Here is an 18,794-nt window from a genome sequence, read left to right as displayed (position 1 = left end):
GCCGGGAGTCGAGTCCCAATGCGCGCCTGTCGCAAATTGATTCTCGGCGGCCTCTCGTCGGCGATTATTAGAAGGCAGGAGAGGAGGTGCAATCGAATAGGATAGGACTTTGTAAAAACAATCGGTCAGCCACGGGCCACAGCGCCTATGGGGGTTGCACGGGGGTGAGGGCAATTTTGAATCTTCATGGGGACACCTCAACTCTACTTACAAACCAGAGAGACTTCGAAAATAGCAGATACCCGTCTTGTCGACTGCAGGTGACGAGTAGGCTGTCAACTGCTCCCCGGAGGAGAGAAGGAGGAATGGATCAGTCCAGCTTCGAGGAGAGATAATTTGATCGTGATCGCTCCAGCGGCGCAGACGAAAAGCAGAGGGGGATGAACCGGAAGGCAAAAGCGAGATCGTCGAGGATTACCAACGAGGCAATGATCCGAGAAGCACCTGTACCGAGTAGTCCTAGCCAGTTACAATGCCGGTAGATGGATGGAGCACGTTAGGGACACAAGATCTGCCTTGCGGCAAAAGACAGTCCTGTGAGGGCCAGGCAACTCTGTCGAGTAACTAGCTGTATTAGTTACCAATGAACGACAAATCGAGGATCCAGGGGGTGTTCGTTAGGGGGGCATGGGGAAAGCAAGAAACAGACCCGATTAGCCCTGGAGCTGGCCGATGCTCCACTGGAAGCTGCCACCCAAGACACTAGAAATGGATGTTAGCAGACAAGGAAAGAAACCCTTCGCGGTGGCCAGTGGTCTGTTCCGGCACGGGAAAGCCGTTCCATACATCTAAAACCTTGATGGTTGCACAATTGCCCACGTTCTGGACAGGGAATAAATAATGAGGGCGGAGTACGCGGTGCAAAAAGCCACAGGTCCAGCTCGAAAAGGAGTGTTTACGAGCACGGTTTGGGTTGAGGAATATCGAATCCACTACAGGGCCGAACCAGTCCTAGCATGGGGAAGGTGTTCGTTCGTCGGTGACGAAAGAATCGAGATTCTCCACCGTCACCAGGCTGCTCTCAAATTCTAGAGAAAGGAGAAGATCCTCTTGAGATTCTTCTATTTTTTTTTTTTTTTTTTTTTGCGTGCGATCCTACGAGATCCTCGACCTGCATCCGGAGCCCATTGCGCTGGGTAATCTAACCCAGGCGGAATGATCCCCCGAGAGCTAAGGCGAGCGAATCGAATAAATTGGGCTCCCAGAAAAAAGGAGTGGGCTGCTAGCGCATTTCCCCTGTGCTGGCGCTGGCCAGTCCGCTTTAGCGTGTTGTCTGATCGTCGTAGGCAATTTCAGTCGACACCCTGTGGTCTGGTCCGTGTCTCGAATTCTGGCTTCGCAAGCGTGTTTCATCTGCATGGGCACGGGGCCGTTCGCTGGGCATTGATTATTATTCCTTAGTGAATATGTCCTCCGTACAAAGCAGAAGAATGAAAATGTTAGGGGGGCTACCCGAGGGAAAGAAAAACAAAAACAAGTGGTTATTATTTGTGAGACCCATTCAAGGTCTCCACCATAAGGTCCTGGGGGGCGCTCCACTGCTTTGGCCGGATTAAGAAGAACCAACCTCGTGCTTGCTTTGTTTTTTTCTGGCCGAAATGAAATCTGGTACGCGCTTGTTGGATCTAGGCTCCTCGTGGTCCCTGAACGCCCCTGTCAGATTTGACCTAGCCTTGCTGGGTAACACTAAACTGTTAGATAAACAATTTCTCACCTGTAAAGTCTCCGGCTTCGTCCGGCCACAGACTCCACGCGTTGCGACCGTCCTAGCCTGATTGCAAATCTGACTCGAACCATTCAGACCCACTTCGTCGGCTTCAGGGGGATCAGATCGCGTCCTTGTGCCGGGCCGTTGGATGACAGGTCAAGTTAAAGTGACCGTCTCCGTAGTTTAGTTACTTCTCTCAGCTGGAATTAATATCTGCAGGGTCCGTGGGTTTCTTTGTTTTTGACAGAAGCACTAATGCTGGGCGGGTGATACACATACATTAGCTAAAGGCCGGGGATCTTGGCTGGGGACACCGTAAATTAACTATGCGCGAGGAATCGTCGATAATTACGTTAACACCTGACATTCATACGGGAATGCGCCTCAACCGTGACGATTGCGTTGTAGGTTGTCTACAATGTTGTATACGAGCTGTCGCCATGTGTCTTGGACGAGTCTATTTCTATCCCTTGCTTGATCCGCCACATGGAGAGTCAATGCCAACGCCACATGAGATTCTCTCGATGCGATCTCTTGATTGGTTCTTGATTGTCTTTCTCGACACTTCAGATCTCATTTTAATAATCGTGGGGTTCCATTATTGTCAACAGCCTCGAAGCCATAACTGTATACCTCAAACAGAGGTGACTATCCCTCCACTTGCTTACCGTCTTGCTGGAATGATCTATATCACAAGCCGCCGGGGTGCAAAAACGTGTCTGATTTGTAAAATTATCTTAAGATATGGATCTCTAACCCGAGTATCGGCAGAACAATCTGGCTGATTATCACGAATTCTGACTAAGCTCCAAGAAGGCCGAAGTCACACAGCTCGTGCTCTGCGTGGTTCTATCTTGCGAGTTCCTCTCTGTTCAATAACGCAGCAGCCATGTCGACTGAACACCCACCCAGGACTCTGTTTTTTGATACCTTTGGGACGGTCGTTGAATGGCGTTCATGCGTCACCACGGCCTTGCAGACCGCTGTCCAGCAGGCCTTAAATGACCCCCAAAAGAACTTGTCGGCCAACGTGCGGGAACATGCGTCTGCAATGAGCTCACAGGACTGGTTGGCTCTCGCCGTAGAATGGCGCCAGTCCTATGGCAAGTTCACTAAAACTTTCGATCCTTCCAAAGAGTTCGTGTCAGTAGACCAGCACCACTATAACGCCCTACAAGACCTACTACGGCAACGGGGCATCTACGAGCTGTTCACCGACAATGAATTGTGGGAGCTTGCTTTCTGCTGGCACCGACTTGATCCGTGGCCAGACAGCACACGGGGGTTGGAATTGCTGAACCTCAAATTCGAAACTGCCACTTTGTCTAACGGCAATGTATCCTTGCTTGAGGACCTTAAGAGACATGGGCCCCTGCCTTTCACCCATCTCGTCAGCGCGGAGCATTTTGGGGCCTACAAACCCTCGCCCAAGGTTTATCAGGGGGCAGCCAACATGGTCGGGCTGGAGCCGGCGCAGTGCGCGCTGGTAGCCGCGCATCTTAATGATTTGAAGGCGGCCAAGAGTTGTGGGTTTCAAACGATTTATGTCGAGCGGGACTTGGAGGAATCCCTGCCGCCGGATCAAGTTGAGCAAGCCCGGGTGGAAGGATACGTTGATATGTGGATTAGGCTGAACAAAGGGGGCTTCCTTGAGGTGGCTCGGCGGTTTGGTATTGAGTCGGATTCATAAACTGACACCAGGGTCAAGTATTAGGTCATAATCTGTTGAATAACCAGACATTTTGTTTATATAATGTTAGCTTTTCGTTTCGTCACGTCGGATTCGCCCACTTGATTGAGTCTTGTCCGTTGCCGTCGTCCCTCTACATTTAAACCACTTTTGCGTCTCAGATTTGAGACCCGAGGCGACGACTACGGTAGGGGAAGCTAGATGGAATTAGGAAATTCTATAAAATCTCGCCTAGGGTTTCTAAAATAGACAAATTAGATGATCCTAGGCGGAACGGGAGCTCTCGAAAATGGCCTATACGGCCTAGAGGGGAAAGGGCGTGAGTTACTTTAGACTAAGTTAGTGAAAAAAGTGTATCGAGTTGATCTAACTCAAGAAAAGGATTTCTTTATTCGGCATTATTTGTAAAGGCGAAGCTAGGTTTGAGCGTAGGGAAAGTTAAAAGATTTTCTATCATAGAGTCTAGTATGTTACTACTAAGATGTTGCTAATGCGATTCTACTATAGCGCAATAGAACGCGATAGAAACAGAAAAACTACCAAAGGTACGTTCGCTATTCGGTAGACGAGAACTAGCTTTTCCTCTTACATTTTTTTCCTACGCAATGAGGATATCGTGGACTATCGAAGGCGTAAACACTACACTATTGACCCGGACATTCGGCCTTAGCCTCTACGACGAAATTTCTTGCCTAGTCTCGTAACAGATTATTAAACGTGGAGACTTCACGACAATGGCAGCCGCAATCCCTGCATTGCGAGTGAGAATGCGAACTAGTCATTCGAGCCTAATGCTCCGACTTGCCTATAGTAGGTGCTAAGTCTGGCGGCGAGTAGATCGTCTCATTAGACTCTAGCAATCAAGGTTGAGAGCTAATAGGCATAGATGGGTATAGGGATCTATTGTGTAATTGTCGAAAATGTTGTTCACGGTGAGGTAGGAATTAACGGCTTCTGTGGTGATCGAACTCTACAACGCGAACCTTGATCCACAATACCACGCTTACCTGCAGACTTCGTATGACCCTCTTTTTCATTAACAGTATGTAGCTAATCAGTTCCGTACTAGAACAACAATACAAAAACTAGGCTTTGATGAGTAGCAGTTCACACTTTCAATCCTGAACCCGGCTTGCTCCACCAGTGCCTCCCACTGATCTCGCGTTCGCTCCATCGCCCCGAGGGCCATCGCCATCCCAATATCAAGTGTGGCGGCCTGCCAGTGAACGCCTGTCTTATCCAATACCATTTCATCGATCAAGACCTTGCTTCCCACGTCCGAAGCTTCCCTTAGCCGCCGCAAAATCTCCACACACTTGTCGTCTGGCCAATCATGTAGCACTGTGCGCAAGTAGTAGAATGTAGCCCCCTTAATGGGGTTCTCTTTGAAGAAGTCGTGGCTCATGAATTCAATACCAGGAACTTGGGGAGCTTCCTCGATAGTGGCAGGCAGGTCTTGGCAGATCACCCTTCCCGGTAGACCAGGATACTTTTCACGCAGGCGAATACATTGCTGTCCAAAGCTGCCACCCACATCAACAAAGACAGGAGTATCTGCAAGGACATTGTCACCTAGGTAGTCTCGTAAGGGGAACACATCTAGCCATTCGCCCGGTCGCGGGATGGTCATCGTGTGCTGAAAGTGTTTGAGTCGCTCAGGTTGAGTGTTAAACCAGGCGAATATATCTAATGCAGTGTGATGACCAAGCTGTATAGGAGTGTCCTTGGGGTCCGTGATATCTTGATATCGATGGGATTTGAGAAAGTCAGGCAATACTTGCACAGCGGTTCCAAGATCATCGAAAATGTGGTGACATGCGCCCACAAACGAAGGTTGAGCCCAGCGTTTTGTCATTCTGTTCGCGTTGTACGTGTTATGGTCTGTCTCATTAACGAGACCATTCGCCGCTAGGTTGCGCAGTATGCGGCCCAAAAGGAGTGGTGCGGCACCGGTCTGCTTGGCGAGCATCTCTACCGTCAGGGGGTTTGAAGATTCCGCGATAATGCGAAATAGATCGAGGTCGCAACCTATGCGAATCATGGCAATTTGTTGGTGCTGTTTATTGTCTGTCAGATATACTTCCTTTAATCAATAGCTCACTGCCTTGTAACAAACTTGATTGATATGCCTTATCACAGTTTCCCACGGCGTTTCCATCGACTGAAGAGCGTCACGTAGCGCAATTTCAAGCTTCGCGCGGCCAGTGTCATCAGTTTCACTGGCGAAACTTTCCACTTGAGCAATCAGTGTCTCCATCTTCCCTGTTCAGATGATATAGTTTGGATAGGGATATAAAGTTTATATAGGTTTGGCTTGACATTCTCTTATATGTTCCTAATAAGGTGACCCCGCTTGAATAGCAACATGATGTCATACATTCGCTTGACCAAAAAGTCCGTGCTGGACCTTCACCACTGGTTTTCGCTGAACCATACCACGTGTTCCTACAAGTTAGTTTGGATTTGTGAGAGATAGAATTATCGTGTACCTCATCGTTTCTAGGGCTAGCCTTAGAGCTTTCTGGCAGTAGGTGAAGAACAGTTGGAAATTTCAAGGGGCACAAAGTGGCTGGGTTCATGCGTGAATGACTTTTGTACATCTACGTTAACTATGTTTTGGTGTCCTCGTCCAAGTCGCAACCGTTCCAGAGCGGCTCGCAACACGCTCGATCAGATTATGCGATCTCACGATGGCGATATCAACACTATACCGACGTGTGCTATACTACCGGAAATAAGAACATATCAACGGTTTCCACACGTCAACGGCCATTGTGTACGTAGTGAAAAATCTGGTATCCCTGAAGTATTAACGCTGCATCTGCCAATAGCAATGGATTTTTTATTTTTATTTTATTTTATTTTGGAACAATTCGGCCGATGTTTAAAAGACTTCAACTGAGGACGATTCCTGTTGATATGAGCCTAGTTGAGGAGTTATGTTCGACGTGGAGACGCTAACAAAACGTTGTCAATAGCTCTGATACACCCCAGGCCCCAACTCAGCGTTTCCTCAGGCAGTTAAAGTACAATAATAGCACCATACGGATTTCTGCGAAACTCATAGCTAGACGTGGTTTTCTGCAGCTAGTCCTGGATTATAATTCCCGTGTCAGACGCAGTGTAAAAATATTGCTTCCCTGGGAGAGGACAGGGCCCTGTCTGTGGAGTTTGGCCTGTCTGCCAGGGCGATAAAAGTTGACGGAATTGTGGTACTTTCGCCCTGTCGATCTCTGGTACGTGGAATTTCGGCCCACGAAATCACCATGGCTATCCAGCCAGAATTTGCGACTACTAAAAAGCCGGTCCGACTATCAAGCAATCAAGAAGCCAAGCAATTAATAATTGAGAAGTATTCACGCCACCTCATAATGTACATTTTGAACGTCCATTTGGTCTAAGAGCTCTGGATACTCATGTATAAATTCTTCAGTTAACCCCCACCCATCAAGAGACATAAACGTGTTGTAGAATTCTGGCAAAATATGTAGCTCGGCGCCATCACTGGGTGTTAAAAAGTTTTTACCCCAAGGCCAGCGCACCTTGAGGCAGCAGCTTAACATACCCAACACCTCATCAAGATCGTACAGGTGTGGCTTGTATATCAAGTTGATGCGTAATTGACGAAAGACGACGCCGTCTATACATACGGGATGTGCGTGTCTAAGCTGCTCGGGCACCGGTCTAAGAAATTCAGGCAGACGCTCAAACCGAGGCTTGCTAGGTTCCGCCATCCACTTTGCAAAAGCATAAGCAAGCCAGCCGCCGGCCAAACGTTCAGGTTCACGGCACCTCCACAGGCGTGTATTATCATGAATGATATTGGCGAGTTTGTTTGTCCTGGAACCGTACAATAACTCGAGCGGAGATGGAAAATCCGGGGATTCCAGCGCCATTCGCAAATCTCCACCCCAAGGTGAGTGTGTGGGCAAAACGTCCCACATGAAACGACCTTGCGGGGGAGTAAGACTCCATGGAGGGGCAATAGCATCTTGAGATGGTCTGCGAGCGACACTGGGTAAAGCATGTCCAGTCTCGTCCGTTGCAGACTGATAACACGAGCTGGGTGAAAGAGCCTTGGTGGCTCGCGAGGTTGGAAGTCGGCGAGAAATTGTATCCGAAGACTGGGACGTATCATGCGGCGGGCGCTGAACGAGTTCCACATTCATAGAAAGCGAAGAATTGGTATGAGTATTCGGATACAGGACATCTGTCTGCCACGAGCACCTGACAACCCCATCTTGCGGATGCTGTTTAAGCAGCTGTACGTTCTGCTCACCAAGTTGGGAACAGGTACTTTCGAGATCTCGAATGCGAGCCTGATAGCTCATCATCTGTTCTCTGCACGCGCTTAGCTCGCTCTCGAGCATGGAAATATGGGCATTTTTTCTGTGGCGAAAGTTTCTCTGCGCACGGCGATCCCTTGCACGCTTCTTTTCGAGCGACAGGAACGTAGGACTAGGCAATGAGGTCATGATACTCTGCCGTACCGTCAGAGCGTAAGCCTTCAAGGAATAGGTCGACCTGCGGACCCCGAGGGGGGGGCGGCGGAAGGAAGGAAAGGAAATACGTGAAGGAGGCTTTTCTGTGGAGTCAGGTTTTCGAGTGCAGAATTGTGACCGATGTAATTAACTATAGTTACGTTAGTTAGCTTCTGCTAATGATCAACCGAGTCCGTGGCTGAGTGACGCACACTACATTGGAGAAGAATGCGGGGTAGACAGCCTGAGGGTGGGAAATGCGGCATTTGGAACAACTGTCAGCTTATCTGACCAATTGGTATGTGCACACATGGAGAACATTATCGGCGCACAGTTTCCAGATACTTCAGGCTTTTAGACTTTCCTATGCACCGGAGTCCCATGGTATATGGTCTCCGGTATTCGCGCCTAATATTTACGCCTGGGAATATCAGGGTTTGGCACGGACCCCTAATCCCGTGCACCTTTTTTTTGTCAAAGTTGGGCAACCAGGTAGGCCTGATTTAACTACACGCTTACCTCAAGTCTCAGGCTTCGCAGACTCCGGCCAATATCAAGGCATAATTCTGCCGGTTCTCCCACGCTAACCTAGCTGGGTTGCTTCAGTCACATAAAAAGATGCTTTATTAGTACTTAAGAGCAACAGCCATTGGATTGCCAAATCCATGCCCTTTTTCAGAAGGCGGCTAAGAGAACAGAGGCAACTAAATGCTAGTGTACGATTAGTACTATGGGGAAAGTGCACGGATCGGTAGGTCACTACCTCACTAAGTTAGCCAATGGACACGGATATAATAAGAGGATTCCGAATACTCGGGACGGTAGAATCTAGTAGCAACGATCCAGTAGCTCGTACGGCTCGGAAAGGGCTAGCCCTATATAGGCAGACAAGGTAGGGCCATAGTCTTTTATACTACTAAAAGTGTATATAATATTAGATATATAATAGTAGGCCTTCCCGGCTTTCTACTATCCTTAGACTGAACCCACTGATATTATGATACACTGTGCATACTACAGTATAGTAATATATAATGATAGGGAAGCCGCTAGAGTATTCTGATATTCTTGCTTCGTTGACTCATTGCCGTTTGAACAATCCTCAGGTAGTGTAAACTTTAAGTGACCCAGATCTTTCCATGCATTCCTCCGCTGACTCATTGCCGTTCAACGTAAGTTAAGTTAGTCAACTTGAGTAAGTGATTATTTTGACGATGGATGAGCACTAATGCAACATAAAGCACACCAATTAAACTGCCCTAATTCCCGCCTGCGCGAGGGGCGAGGGGATAATCCATGTTGTTTTGAGCACTATGTTATGCTTCGGGGCGATGTCCTCTCCCCGGTTTCATTGCCGAGGTCCTTTGTAGCTAAGTGAGCGGTCTGATCCTATGTAAATAAACGTACGCGCTGAACTCAATTTTTTTTTTGTAAATTGCGCCTCCATAGGAAGTTTGTATTCATTTTGCGCCTTAGTACTAAGCTCTTCCTTTCGTCCGTATACGATACCAATAATGTTTTTATGAATATAAATATGAGATGGAAGTCGTGTCCATTTCTAGTTTCAATTTGAGCACTTCCGGTTGCCTTGAAATATTGTCAGCATGAGATTTATCGCCATTTTTCAAACAGTAGTCGCACTGAGCGCACTCTGTATCGCAGAGCGACATAGCACTTCTGCTGTCAAAAATCTTGGATATGCTACTTATCAAGGATATCATAACTCTACCTCGAAGTAAGAAGAACGGCTTCATTTTGTTCATAGGAGCTTTTGTTGCTAACACATTGTTCGGGCAATTAATAGCATCAATTCGTGGTACGGTATCCGTTATGCGCAGCCTCCAATCGGACCACTTCGTTGGCAACCACCGCAAGATATAGAGGCGGACAACAACTACTCCCCTTCTCGGCCCATCAAGGCAACAGATCACGGTCCGGCATGCATTCAAGGATTTCCGGAATGGATAGCTGAAGCTGATCCGGCCTTGGTTACTGAATATTCCATTCCTGGGAGTGAAGACTGCCTCTTACTGGACGTGCTGGCCCCCGCGCATCCGGTCTCTTCAAGTCTCCCAGTAATGGTCCAAATTCATGGCGGAGGTGCGTGCGAGTAAATAAGCTCTGATTTTTTATTATGAAGTTAACTGTTGGCCAGGGTATACGCTTGGTGACTCGGAAACTGCACCAGGTAATGCATTAGTGTACCAATCTCGTGGCTCCCTGATATACGTGGCGATACAGTATCGCTTGGGAGCATACGGATTTCTTGGTGGACCTGAGGTGGCTGCCGAAGGCGCTCCAAATGTGGGTCTCTTAGATCAACGGGCAGCACTTGCATGGGTGCAACGCCATATCAGCAAGTTTGGCGGCGACCCTGCGAAGGTTACCATAATTGGAGGCAGCGCAGGCGGAGGTTCGGTGATGAATCAAATGATTCTTTATGGGGGTGCCAGCAGTCCGCCGTTCAGGGCAGCTATCGCAGGTTTTTATTATCCTACCCTGCGATCGAGAGGAATTTGCTTACGATTCGGCAGAGTATCCGTGGTGGCAACAACATCACAGCCCTTCTCTACTCGAACAACAGTTTGAACTGCTGCTTAACACTAGTAATTGTGATGATATTCGCTGTCTCCGATCGCTCTCAGAAAAGGATCTTGAAAATGCCTACGTTAAAGCCAACAAACTGGCCTATGGGAAAGGGTATTACGGGTACGGTGACTTCTATTACGGCCCTTATGTTGATGGAACCGTGATCCGTGATCTGCCCTCTGAGGAATTTAAGCAGGGTCATTTCGCAAAAGTACCTCTGCTGGTCAACCGTGAAGGTTATGAAGGTGTCGGTTTTACCAACACATCCGAGACAAACATAGCCGAGGAAGTGGCCGACTTGCAAACACTTTTTCCTAATGCGAAGAAGTCGTTCTATAATCGCCTTTTTGAACTTTATCCAGCTTCGGATTTCAATTCAACTTTCTTCCAGCGCGCTAAGGTATTCGGTGATTTTGTCATTGACTGTCCAACATATTTTATGTCAACGGCTGTTTCCGATTCGGGGAATCCGGTCTATAAATTGGTTTTCGATGCCGGATCAGAACTACATGCCAGCCTCGCGCCATTCCTTGAAACTGTGAATTTGAATGGTATGTAAATGCCGCACAGTCGGATTCTTATATTCCCGTACTAACGAAAGCTTAACAGGAGAATCCAACAATGCTACACTTGGCGATATTTTAAGAAGCTATTACGTTTCATTCGCCAATTGTCTAGATCCAAATGCTGAGTCATTTGCTAAAATTAATCGTCCGTTCTGGCCAACATATCAGAATAGCCAGAACGGTAACTTTTCAGTTCTCAACATTACGTACACTACGATTGGTGTCTCTCAAGATCCAGATGCTTCGCCACGATGTGACTTTTTCTCCAGCCAGAGTTATGTGGTGATGAATTAGGACGAGAAGCATGAAGGGTAAAACTCTGTTCTACTTGTCCAAATACTGTGTACTCTGAAGGGGGAAGGATAAATCATCGAAGTGTGAGACCAGCCCTGTTTGTTTAGTTCCGAAATTACCGATAATTGTTGGAAGTATGAAATAGTCTTTCAATCTTCATTCTTTACTATTATAGCAGTCGCGAAGTTCCCGGTATATTGGATTGTCGTTATATTTCCCAAAATGCTCCCAGACCGTATCAATATACTAAGTCGTAAAAAGTACTCGTATATAGAAAACCCCGAAAACCCCTATGATAAGTGGTTGTTGAAATATACGGTTGTAATTTATCGCATTTCTATGTGTTTTGGGGCGATCGACTCGCTTGTGAATTACGTTCGTTAACTAAAATGTCCAATTAACGGCCACTGAGTCAACGAGAGAACTTTTAGGAACGGAGAGATCCGGTGGACGCTACTTGTTTCGACTACCCGAGAGTCTATCAACGGCAATGAGTCAACGAAGCAAGAACGCCAAAGGCCAAGGTCGCTCTATCTTGCCAGCCCCTCTCTAGCATTCTTTGCTTGAAAGTGCGCTAGCTCTCATTTAGAAACAAGTAGCCCCAGATCCATGGAATGCCACCAGCGTCTGCAGGAAGTGGTTCTACCCCCTCACTTCAGCGAGGCGTTATTTGGTAACACTCTATTATTTGTTAGTCATATTGGCTGAAGCTTCAGCGGTTAGGCTAACTTGGTATCTCCACCTTCGCCGGTAGCAGTAGCAGACTACTTTCAGTATCCCAGCTCTTGTAGTTGGCCCGAAGGGGTTGGGACGACTATGTTTTCCTCCTGAAAGGCAAACATAGTTCCTCAACCAGACATCAATCGATTGTCCTCTCGATTGGACAGTGCCAGTACTAGTCAGTACGCAGAATCCTCTACCTGACAACTTTCCACTTGGTAGTCTGCACATACCATTCGCCCTCATCAAATGCGGGCTCGGTCTAGACAATGGACGACGTCGTCCATTTAAACCCTTCCCCCGCAGTGGGGTGACTCTGCAAATGGTGGGTCACAACTCCTCCACTGCGTTTGGGGATTCTCGCCTCAACGGCAGCGGCCGCCGGGACACGGGGATGCGCTATGACGGCAGGCCCAATAATGTGCCGTGGCTCGTCGTTGCCTGTGAACGCCGGCACGCACCCGCAATTACATCTGCTCCGCTGTCGTGGACAGTAAATTACTGTCCAGCCACTTTCACAGGCGCGGGACCTGAGTTGTCTAGCGGGCACTGACTCAGTAACAATGTCACAGTGTCCCCAATATCCTGCCTCATCACGCCGCATTTTCACAGGCGTCGCCTCTGGTATAAAATATGGCTGTTACTGCTCGCATTTATGGGTTTCGCTCACAACCCGGTTGCTCTAACAAAGACGACATTTGCAATTTGCTCCCTGAACACAAGCATCGGAAGGGATCTCCAGAGCAGCCACCCACATCACCACAACTACCACGACGATGACGGCAATGGCCTCCACCATCGTGCGTCCATCTTTGGACCCTTCCCTTCGCAATGAACAGTCTGACATCGTCATACCGGAAAGGCTAGACATTGCCGAACTGCGCAAAGCTACAATTTCCGCGTACAGCGTCGACACCGTCCTCGACAAATACCTAGACTACAGCCACACAGAGCATGTCGTCCAGTCGCCCAGCGACGATAACGAGAGTGTGCTTCTGTCCGTCTTTCGGCCAAAGAAACCGACCTCCAGCAGACTGCCGTGCTTGTACAGTGTCCACGGCGGTGGCCAGGTCACCGGCAATCGTTTCGCCGCCCTGGACGTGCTCATGGGTTACTTCGATGGTCTGCAAATGATCGTCGTGACTGCTGAGTACCGCCTTGCACCGGAACACAAGGCCCCGGCCGGCGCAGGTGACTGCTACACAGGACTCGTCTGGGCCGTTGAGCATGCTTCTGACCTCGGCATCAATCCGGACAGAGTCCTCGTGTGCGGTGTCTCTGGCGGCGGAGCCGTGGCGGCCGCCACCGTTATGATGGCCCGCGACAAACAGCACCCCAGGGTACACGCGCAGATGCTGCTCACGCCGATGCTCGATGACTGCGGCAGCACCGTGTCTGCCAAGCAGTTTCACACGGGAGTGCCGTGGTGTGGCGTCACCAACCTAGACGCCTGGGACATGGTGCTCGGGAAGAGGCGCGGCAGGCCGGACGTAACGCACCTGGAGGCGCCTGCGCGCGCAATGGACCTATCCAACTTACCAGCCGCTTTCATTGATGTCGGCGAGTGCGAGGTGTTCCGTGACGAAGCTGTCGCCTATGCTTCCAAGATGTGGGAATGTGGCAGTACCGCCGAGCTGCATGTGTGGCCGGGCGCATACCACGGCTTCGACATAGTTGCTCCCGACACTCCTCTCGCCAAAGTGGCCATCGAGACTAAGAAGGCCTGGATTAAGAGAATGATTTCAACTTGACTGGACGAAGGACGACTACTTTTGCCTGCATAGGTTCTGTTGATTTGTCAAAGGTTATGTTGAATTCTGCGTGCCTCTGGAGAGACATATTATAGCACGCTGTAGTATTGTGCAGTGCGCACGAGCGTGGAAGTTGGTTACGCCCGATAGCGAAGCGGCCAATAGGGCCATTATTCGATTATTGTACATGTTCGTTTCCCAAGTTTTGGCAATGTCCCGCAGTAGCCCATACTGCCTCCATTCCAGCTTCGTCTACTCGTTCCCGGTCATCACCATGAGTCCCCGTGGGTTATTGTATTATCGTTTGCCAGGCCATCAATCCCAGTCTTCCGACAGGGGCCAGCCGTCGAAGCTACCGTTTTCCTAGGGTAACTGTAGGCCACCTAGCCCGGCGCGCAATTGTTGTGCTGGTTATCCAGGCGCATACGTGAGCGGAGACTCCTGTCACAGGTTTGCACGCCGTGGAGTTCCCGAGTTGCTAGTTCGTTGTTAGGAAGTGGCATACTCAACTTGTACACACACGGGTATATATAGTGGCTGTAGCCTGCATATCGCTTCCGTTTGCGAGGGGTCAGGGTAAATGAAATCATCCATCCATCCACCCGACTGTAGCTCTCGAGTGATACCCTGAACACAAATATATGGAGCAAAAATCTATTTGACCGCATTTACGGTGCATTATCAAATGTCACTAAGGCCAGTCATGGCGTGCCATCTGAGGGGTCAGTGCGGTCGTCGACAGAGGTGGATTATCCTGAGTGCTCACCTGTTGTGATATGAGACTGGCGGTGATCAGGAACAAAGCCGCAACATCAGAAATAATTCCCGTTTCCCCTCTATACGAAGAATCAAGTTGGTTTCCAATCAACTCAGGGAGCAAGCTGTGAGCACTAAAACGGAACGAGCAAGCCAAGAGTTGCCAGGCATTATCCGGTCTATATGTTTACATTTGGATTTCTGCTGTTTGGGAACTCTTCCTTTCCTGATTTCAATTTCATACTAATACATTCTACCTTTGCTGATGTTTCTAGCTAACAACTAGGTTAGCGAGCGGCGGCCTTTGTAAGCCGCCCTTTCCGGTATTACATATCATCTCATCCGCTTATGGAATCTCGGATCGCGATGACGACGGATTTGTCAGCCCGGTTCACCCGATCTTATACATATAATGACCTATTTAACACCATGAGAAGGGCCGGTTTCTGATCAAAGTGACACGTACCTGTCCGCGGAAGAATCTGGCATCCTCTGATCCGTAATAACAGTCCCTATCCCGCTTGAAATACCCCATCAGCTTCGTTAGAACCGACTATGAGCACTGGAGTAAGTATAAGAAGTTCGAATCGAGAAAAAGTAATTAATCTTTTAGGAACCCAAGATTTACAAAATTGCCGACTCGGACGGCCATTTCCGACGTAAAGAATCGGTCTTTCGGTCCAGCATTTCTCGGAGTGCGTCCGCCGAGTTCCCTGCAGAGAAGGACCGTTACGTGCTGTACATCAACTATGGATGTCCTTGGGCGCATCGAGCCAACCTAGTGCGGACGCTCAAAGGACTTTGTGACATTATCCAGATGGTCGTCCTGGACCCAGAACTTGGACCGGATGGATGGTTCTTCTCTGGTGCCAGGGGTTCTGCCGAGAGAGATCCTCTGTATGGCTTCAAGACTCTGAAAGAACTCTACTTGAAAGCAGATCCGCAGTATGAAGGGCGATATACAGTGCCAACGCTATGGGACAAAAAGAAAGAGACAATAGTCAACAATGAAAGCAGTGAGGTCATCCGCATGTTTTATACCGAGTTTGACGATCTCCTGCCCGAAGCTTTGCGCGAAGTCAACCGTCCCGGAGGTGGTTTTTATCCTGAGCACCTGAGAAAAGAGATTGACGAGATGAATGCCTGGGTGTATCCGCAAATCAACAACGGGGTGTATAAAACCGGCTTTGCTTCTACTCAGGAAGCGTACAAGGAGAACATTTATCCCCTGTTTGAAGCTCTTGACCGCGTTGAGGCGCATCTTGGCCAACCCGAGCATCAACCGTTTCTCTTTGGGGCAAACATCACCGAAGCTGACATTCGGCTCTACACGACCATTGCACGATTCGATGTGGCATACTACCTGATCTTCAAGTGTAACTTGAAGATGATCAGACATGACTACCCGCGCATCGATCGCTGGTATCGCCGGCTCTACTATGACGAATCCGAGAGGACCCGCGGTGCCTTTAAACAGACAACCTTCTTTGATATTGTAAGTTCTGCCTGAGCCTTAGAGTTCAGCAATTAACTGACCACTTCAGTACAAATTTGGATACAGCACAGCTGTTGGGAAAGCGACTGGCAGCGGACAGCTTGTGATTCCGCTTGGTCCTATTCCGGATATATTGCCACCCGAAGAGCACGAGTAGAATTGATATGCGATTTATTGACACTCTATGTATTCAAATACACTTTTACTTGCCCGTTTCCCTTCTCTGATCCAGTACGCATGGAATTCCCAGCCAGAATTGTCTCTGGCGTGTCTAGAAGACCATACCCTTGACCTGGTCAACCTTCTTGACGTTGATGTTCTTGATCAGCAAGGTAAAGCCCAGGCCAAGAGCCATAATTGCCGTGCCAGCAATTAGCATGCGCTTCTGGGTTGCCGCGTAGGCCAACCCAATAACCTCTCGCATCTCAGAGCCCATGGGGTAACTCAACTGCATGGGAAGACTACCAACGATGCTGTCGATCTTGTCTTGGTCTTTTTCTGATAGCATCTTTCTCAGCTCTCCGGGCAGGGTATTGGTCCAGATGGCGCCCGAAATACTGCTACCGACGGAGCCACCAATATAGCCGACAAGACCCAGCAGAGCAAGAACGGCCGCGACATCATTGTGGTCAGAAGCGGCTAAGACGGCAACTTGCTCACCGATAGTAATCACTCCTCCGCCCAAGGCAATAATGACCTGACATAGAATCATGTATCCAATGCCCCAACCGGGATTCCGGAAATAGATCATCAAGCCTTCTCCCAGCATATACAGCGGTACTCCCCATAAGAGAATCCATTTGAAGTGGCCAGTCCAGCGGATTAAGAAACCCACGGCGATAAGTTCCACGCTCGAGACAACATCGAAGATGCTACTGATATACCCAGCCGACTCGATTGAGGTATTGTACACGACCTGTAAGTATGAGGTCAAGTACAGATACCAACAGTAGTAAGCAACCTGGTACGTAAAGTCAAGTAGACAGGCACCCAAGACCGTGCGCGACTTGAGTAGGTACCAAGGAACAAATGGTTTGCGGGCGCCGTATCTCTCCCAAAAGGCAAAGGCAACCAGGAGAACGAACCCAACAACGATCATCGCAATAATGTACGCGCTACTCCAGATGCCCTCTGAGTAACCAGCAAGGGTAAAGGGTAACAAAAAGATGACGAATCCCGCGCAGACAAGGAAAACGCCGATGACTGATGAGTTTTGGTCAGGGTCTGCCAGGCCAGGTGACCATGGAAAAGAGGGAAAAGTATCTTACAGTCAAATTCAATCATGTAATGCCATATACTCTCGTACCAGGTACGATTGCTCCGGGGCCGTGCCATCAGCCCGTTCTTCATTGCCTTTCGCTTGCCGAGCTGCATCACAACAACCATGGGCACCGAGACGGCGGGCACGACAATTGCCCAGGCACCGTACCCCCAGCGCCAATTAAAGCCGTAGATCTTCTCGGCTGCGGCCGGGCCCGCGAACGCGGTGATGATGTAGGTGGACGAGGTAAAGGCGAAAGCAAGCCCCCGGTTTTGCATTGTAGAGGTATCGGAGGTGACGACGTCCACACAGAAGATCATTCCAGTGAAGCCAATCGAGTAAAAGACCTGGGCCGCCGCATACAGCGGGAAACTGTTACAGCTGGCCATGAGGACCATGCCCAGAGTTGCAATCGATATCATCGATATAAAACCCACGGTGCGATCGCACAAATTCAGAACCTTAGCAACAGGCATATATGTGACACCGGAAAGAGTACTCGACACCACATTGATGACCGGCATCAAGGAGTGATCTTCGAAAGCGCTCGACACGTAAGGATTCAGGTTGTTCTCTAGCTGACTTTCGAAGGCATTGCTAAAGTAAAGTAACCACATACTAGGAAAGAACTGTTGTCAGTTCAGTTTTCAGTATGCCTATATGTGATTACTTGCCTAATGTAGACCACGATCAGCGATGTCCTGCTCCACGACATCGTCATGGCCTCCGCGATTCTCACACCATCCTGCGCGGTCTGGTCGGGAAGATCCTCCTGCTGAGGCTGGTGGGACTCGATATAAGGAGTTTCCTCCGCCTGAGGAGCCCCGGATTTTTCGTCGATATGTTCGGCCATGGTGAGCCGGAAGATCCTTCGGTTGAGTAAATATCAATAGTCGGTAGTGGCTTGTTGTCGGCCGAATCCTTGTGTTGGAAGGAATGCGCTCTTCCTCAGTCGAGAAAAACAAGCCGGTTAAACGAATAGAGACGGTCGAATTTAAGGCTTCAAAAAAATGCTAAGGGAGGCATGTAAATAGGTCAGTCGGAATAGACTAAGATAAACACTGATTTTTGATCGCGGAAAAAATTATCAGATGGCCCCCAATGTACCCACAGGGCTAGCAGCACGCTTTCTGATCGGCCGATTTGTTGATCCAACACATGAATGTGTTGGTTTTCCAAGCCCCGATCACGGTGGAACAGACAGCCAAGGGAAAAAAATCTTTCAGTACGACCAACCATTATCCCGAGTCTATTGGGAAGACCCACGACCCTCTACATCGCAAAACGCGGACCGTGTTTGGCGCAGACATGGAAGCGATGCAAATGCTGCCGGTAGCGGGCAGACCGTCAAAAACCAAGGAGGAAAAAGAGGGCCAAGCTGAAATGAAACCATCAAACGGCGACGACGATTCGGCCAAAGCTTCCAGTCTAACAGGGATGCTCTGAAATTGGGCCCACTTACATGTCGGTGATTCCTTGCTTC

The 18,794-nt window shown here is 49.0% G+C and overlaps 8 protein-coding genes across 8 annotated transcripts; 5 read left to right on the top strand and 3 right to left on the bottom strand.

Moving 5' to 3' along the window:
• Positions 1-2,597: 2,597 nt before the first annotated feature.
• Positions 2,598-3,398, top strand: N7474_007035 (haloacid dehalogenase, type II; the record flags this gene model as incomplete). The annotated part of the gene is made up of 1 exon (XM_057198445.1): positions 2,598-3,398. The coding sequence occupies one exon, from the start codon at positions 2,598-2,600 to the stop codon at positions 3,396-3,398; it is 801 nt and encodes a 266-aa protein (XP_057051885.1).
• A 1,054-nt stretch (positions 3,399-4,452) lies between these two features.
• Positions 4,453-5,655, bottom strand: N7474_007034 (uncharacterized protein; the record flags this gene model as incomplete). Its single annotated transcript, XM_057198444.1, has 2 exons — positions 4,453-5,454; positions 5,500-5,655. The coding sequence occupies 2 exons, from the start codon at positions 5,653-5,655 to the stop codon at positions 4,453-4,455; spliced, it is 1,158 nt and encodes a 385-aa protein (XP_057051884.1).
• Positions 5,656-6,754: 1,099 nt separating this feature from the next.
• Positions 6,755-7,873, bottom strand: N7474_007033 (bZIP transcription factor; the record flags this gene model as incomplete). Its single annotated transcript, XM_057198443.1, has 1 exon — positions 6,755-7,873. The coding sequence occupies one exon, from the start codon at positions 7,871-7,873 to the stop codon at positions 6,755-6,757; it is 1,119 nt and encodes a 372-aa protein (XP_057051883.1).
• A 1,610-nt stretch (positions 7,874-9,483) lies between these two features.
• N7474_007032 (uncharacterized protein) lies at positions 9,484-9,993 on the top strand (the record flags this gene model as incomplete). The annotated part of the gene is made up of 2 exons (XM_057198442.1): positions 9,484-9,614; positions 9,684-9,993. The coding sequence occupies 2 exons, from the start codon at positions 9,484-9,486 to the stop codon at positions 9,991-9,993; spliced, it is 441 nt and encodes a 146-aa protein (XP_057051882.1).
• N7474_007031 (uncharacterized protein) lies at positions 9,958-11,328 on the top strand (the record flags this gene model as incomplete). Its single annotated transcript, XM_057198441.1, has 4 exons — positions 9,958-9,979; positions 10,035-10,361; positions 10,414-11,019; positions 11,078-11,328. 4 exons carry the CDS (start codon positions 9,958-9,960, stop codon positions 11,326-11,328), a joined length of 1,206 nt encoding a protein of 401 aa, XP_057051881.1.
• Positions 11,329-12,824: 1,496 nt separating this feature from the next.
• N7474_007030 (alpha/beta hydrolase) lies at positions 12,825-13,799 on the top strand (the record flags this gene model as incomplete). Its single annotated transcript, XM_057198440.1, has 1 exon — positions 12,825-13,799. One exon carries the CDS (start codon positions 12,825-12,827, stop codon positions 13,797-13,799), a length of 975 nt encoding a protein of 324 aa, XP_057051880.1.
• A 1,311-nt stretch (positions 13,800-15,110) lies between these two features.
• N7474_007029 (uncharacterized protein) lies at positions 15,111-16,207 on the top strand (the record flags this gene model as incomplete). The annotated part of the gene is made up of 3 exons (XM_057198439.1): positions 15,111-15,122; positions 15,169-16,050; positions 16,100-16,207. 3 exons carry the CDS (start codon positions 15,111-15,113, stop codon positions 16,205-16,207), a joined length of 1,002 nt encoding a protein of 333 aa, XP_057051879.1.
• A 114-nt stretch (positions 16,208-16,321) lies between these two features.
• On the bottom strand, positions 16,322-18,164 carry N7474_007028 (siderophore iron transporter mirB; the record flags this gene model as incomplete). The annotated part of the gene is made up of 3 exons (XM_057198438.1): positions 16,322-17,253; positions 17,319-17,940; positions 17,982-18,164. 3 exons carry the CDS (start codon positions 18,162-18,164, stop codon positions 16,322-16,324), a joined length of 1,737 nt encoding a protein of 578 aa, XP_057051878.1.
• Positions 18,165-18,794: the final 630 nt, after the last annotated feature.

This window comes from Penicillium riverlandense (assembly GCF_028828495.1).
Source record: "Penicillium riverlandense strain IBT 135883 chromosome Unknown utg000006l_segment0_segment0, whole genome shotgun sequence".
Taxonomy (NCBI): domain Eukaryota; kingdom Fungi; phylum Ascomycota; class Eurotiomycetes; order Eurotiales; family Aspergillaceae; genus Penicillium; species Penicillium riverlandense.
The sequence above is the reverse complement of the archived record's forward strand: the minus strand, read 5'-3'. Positions and strand labels throughout refer to the sequence as shown.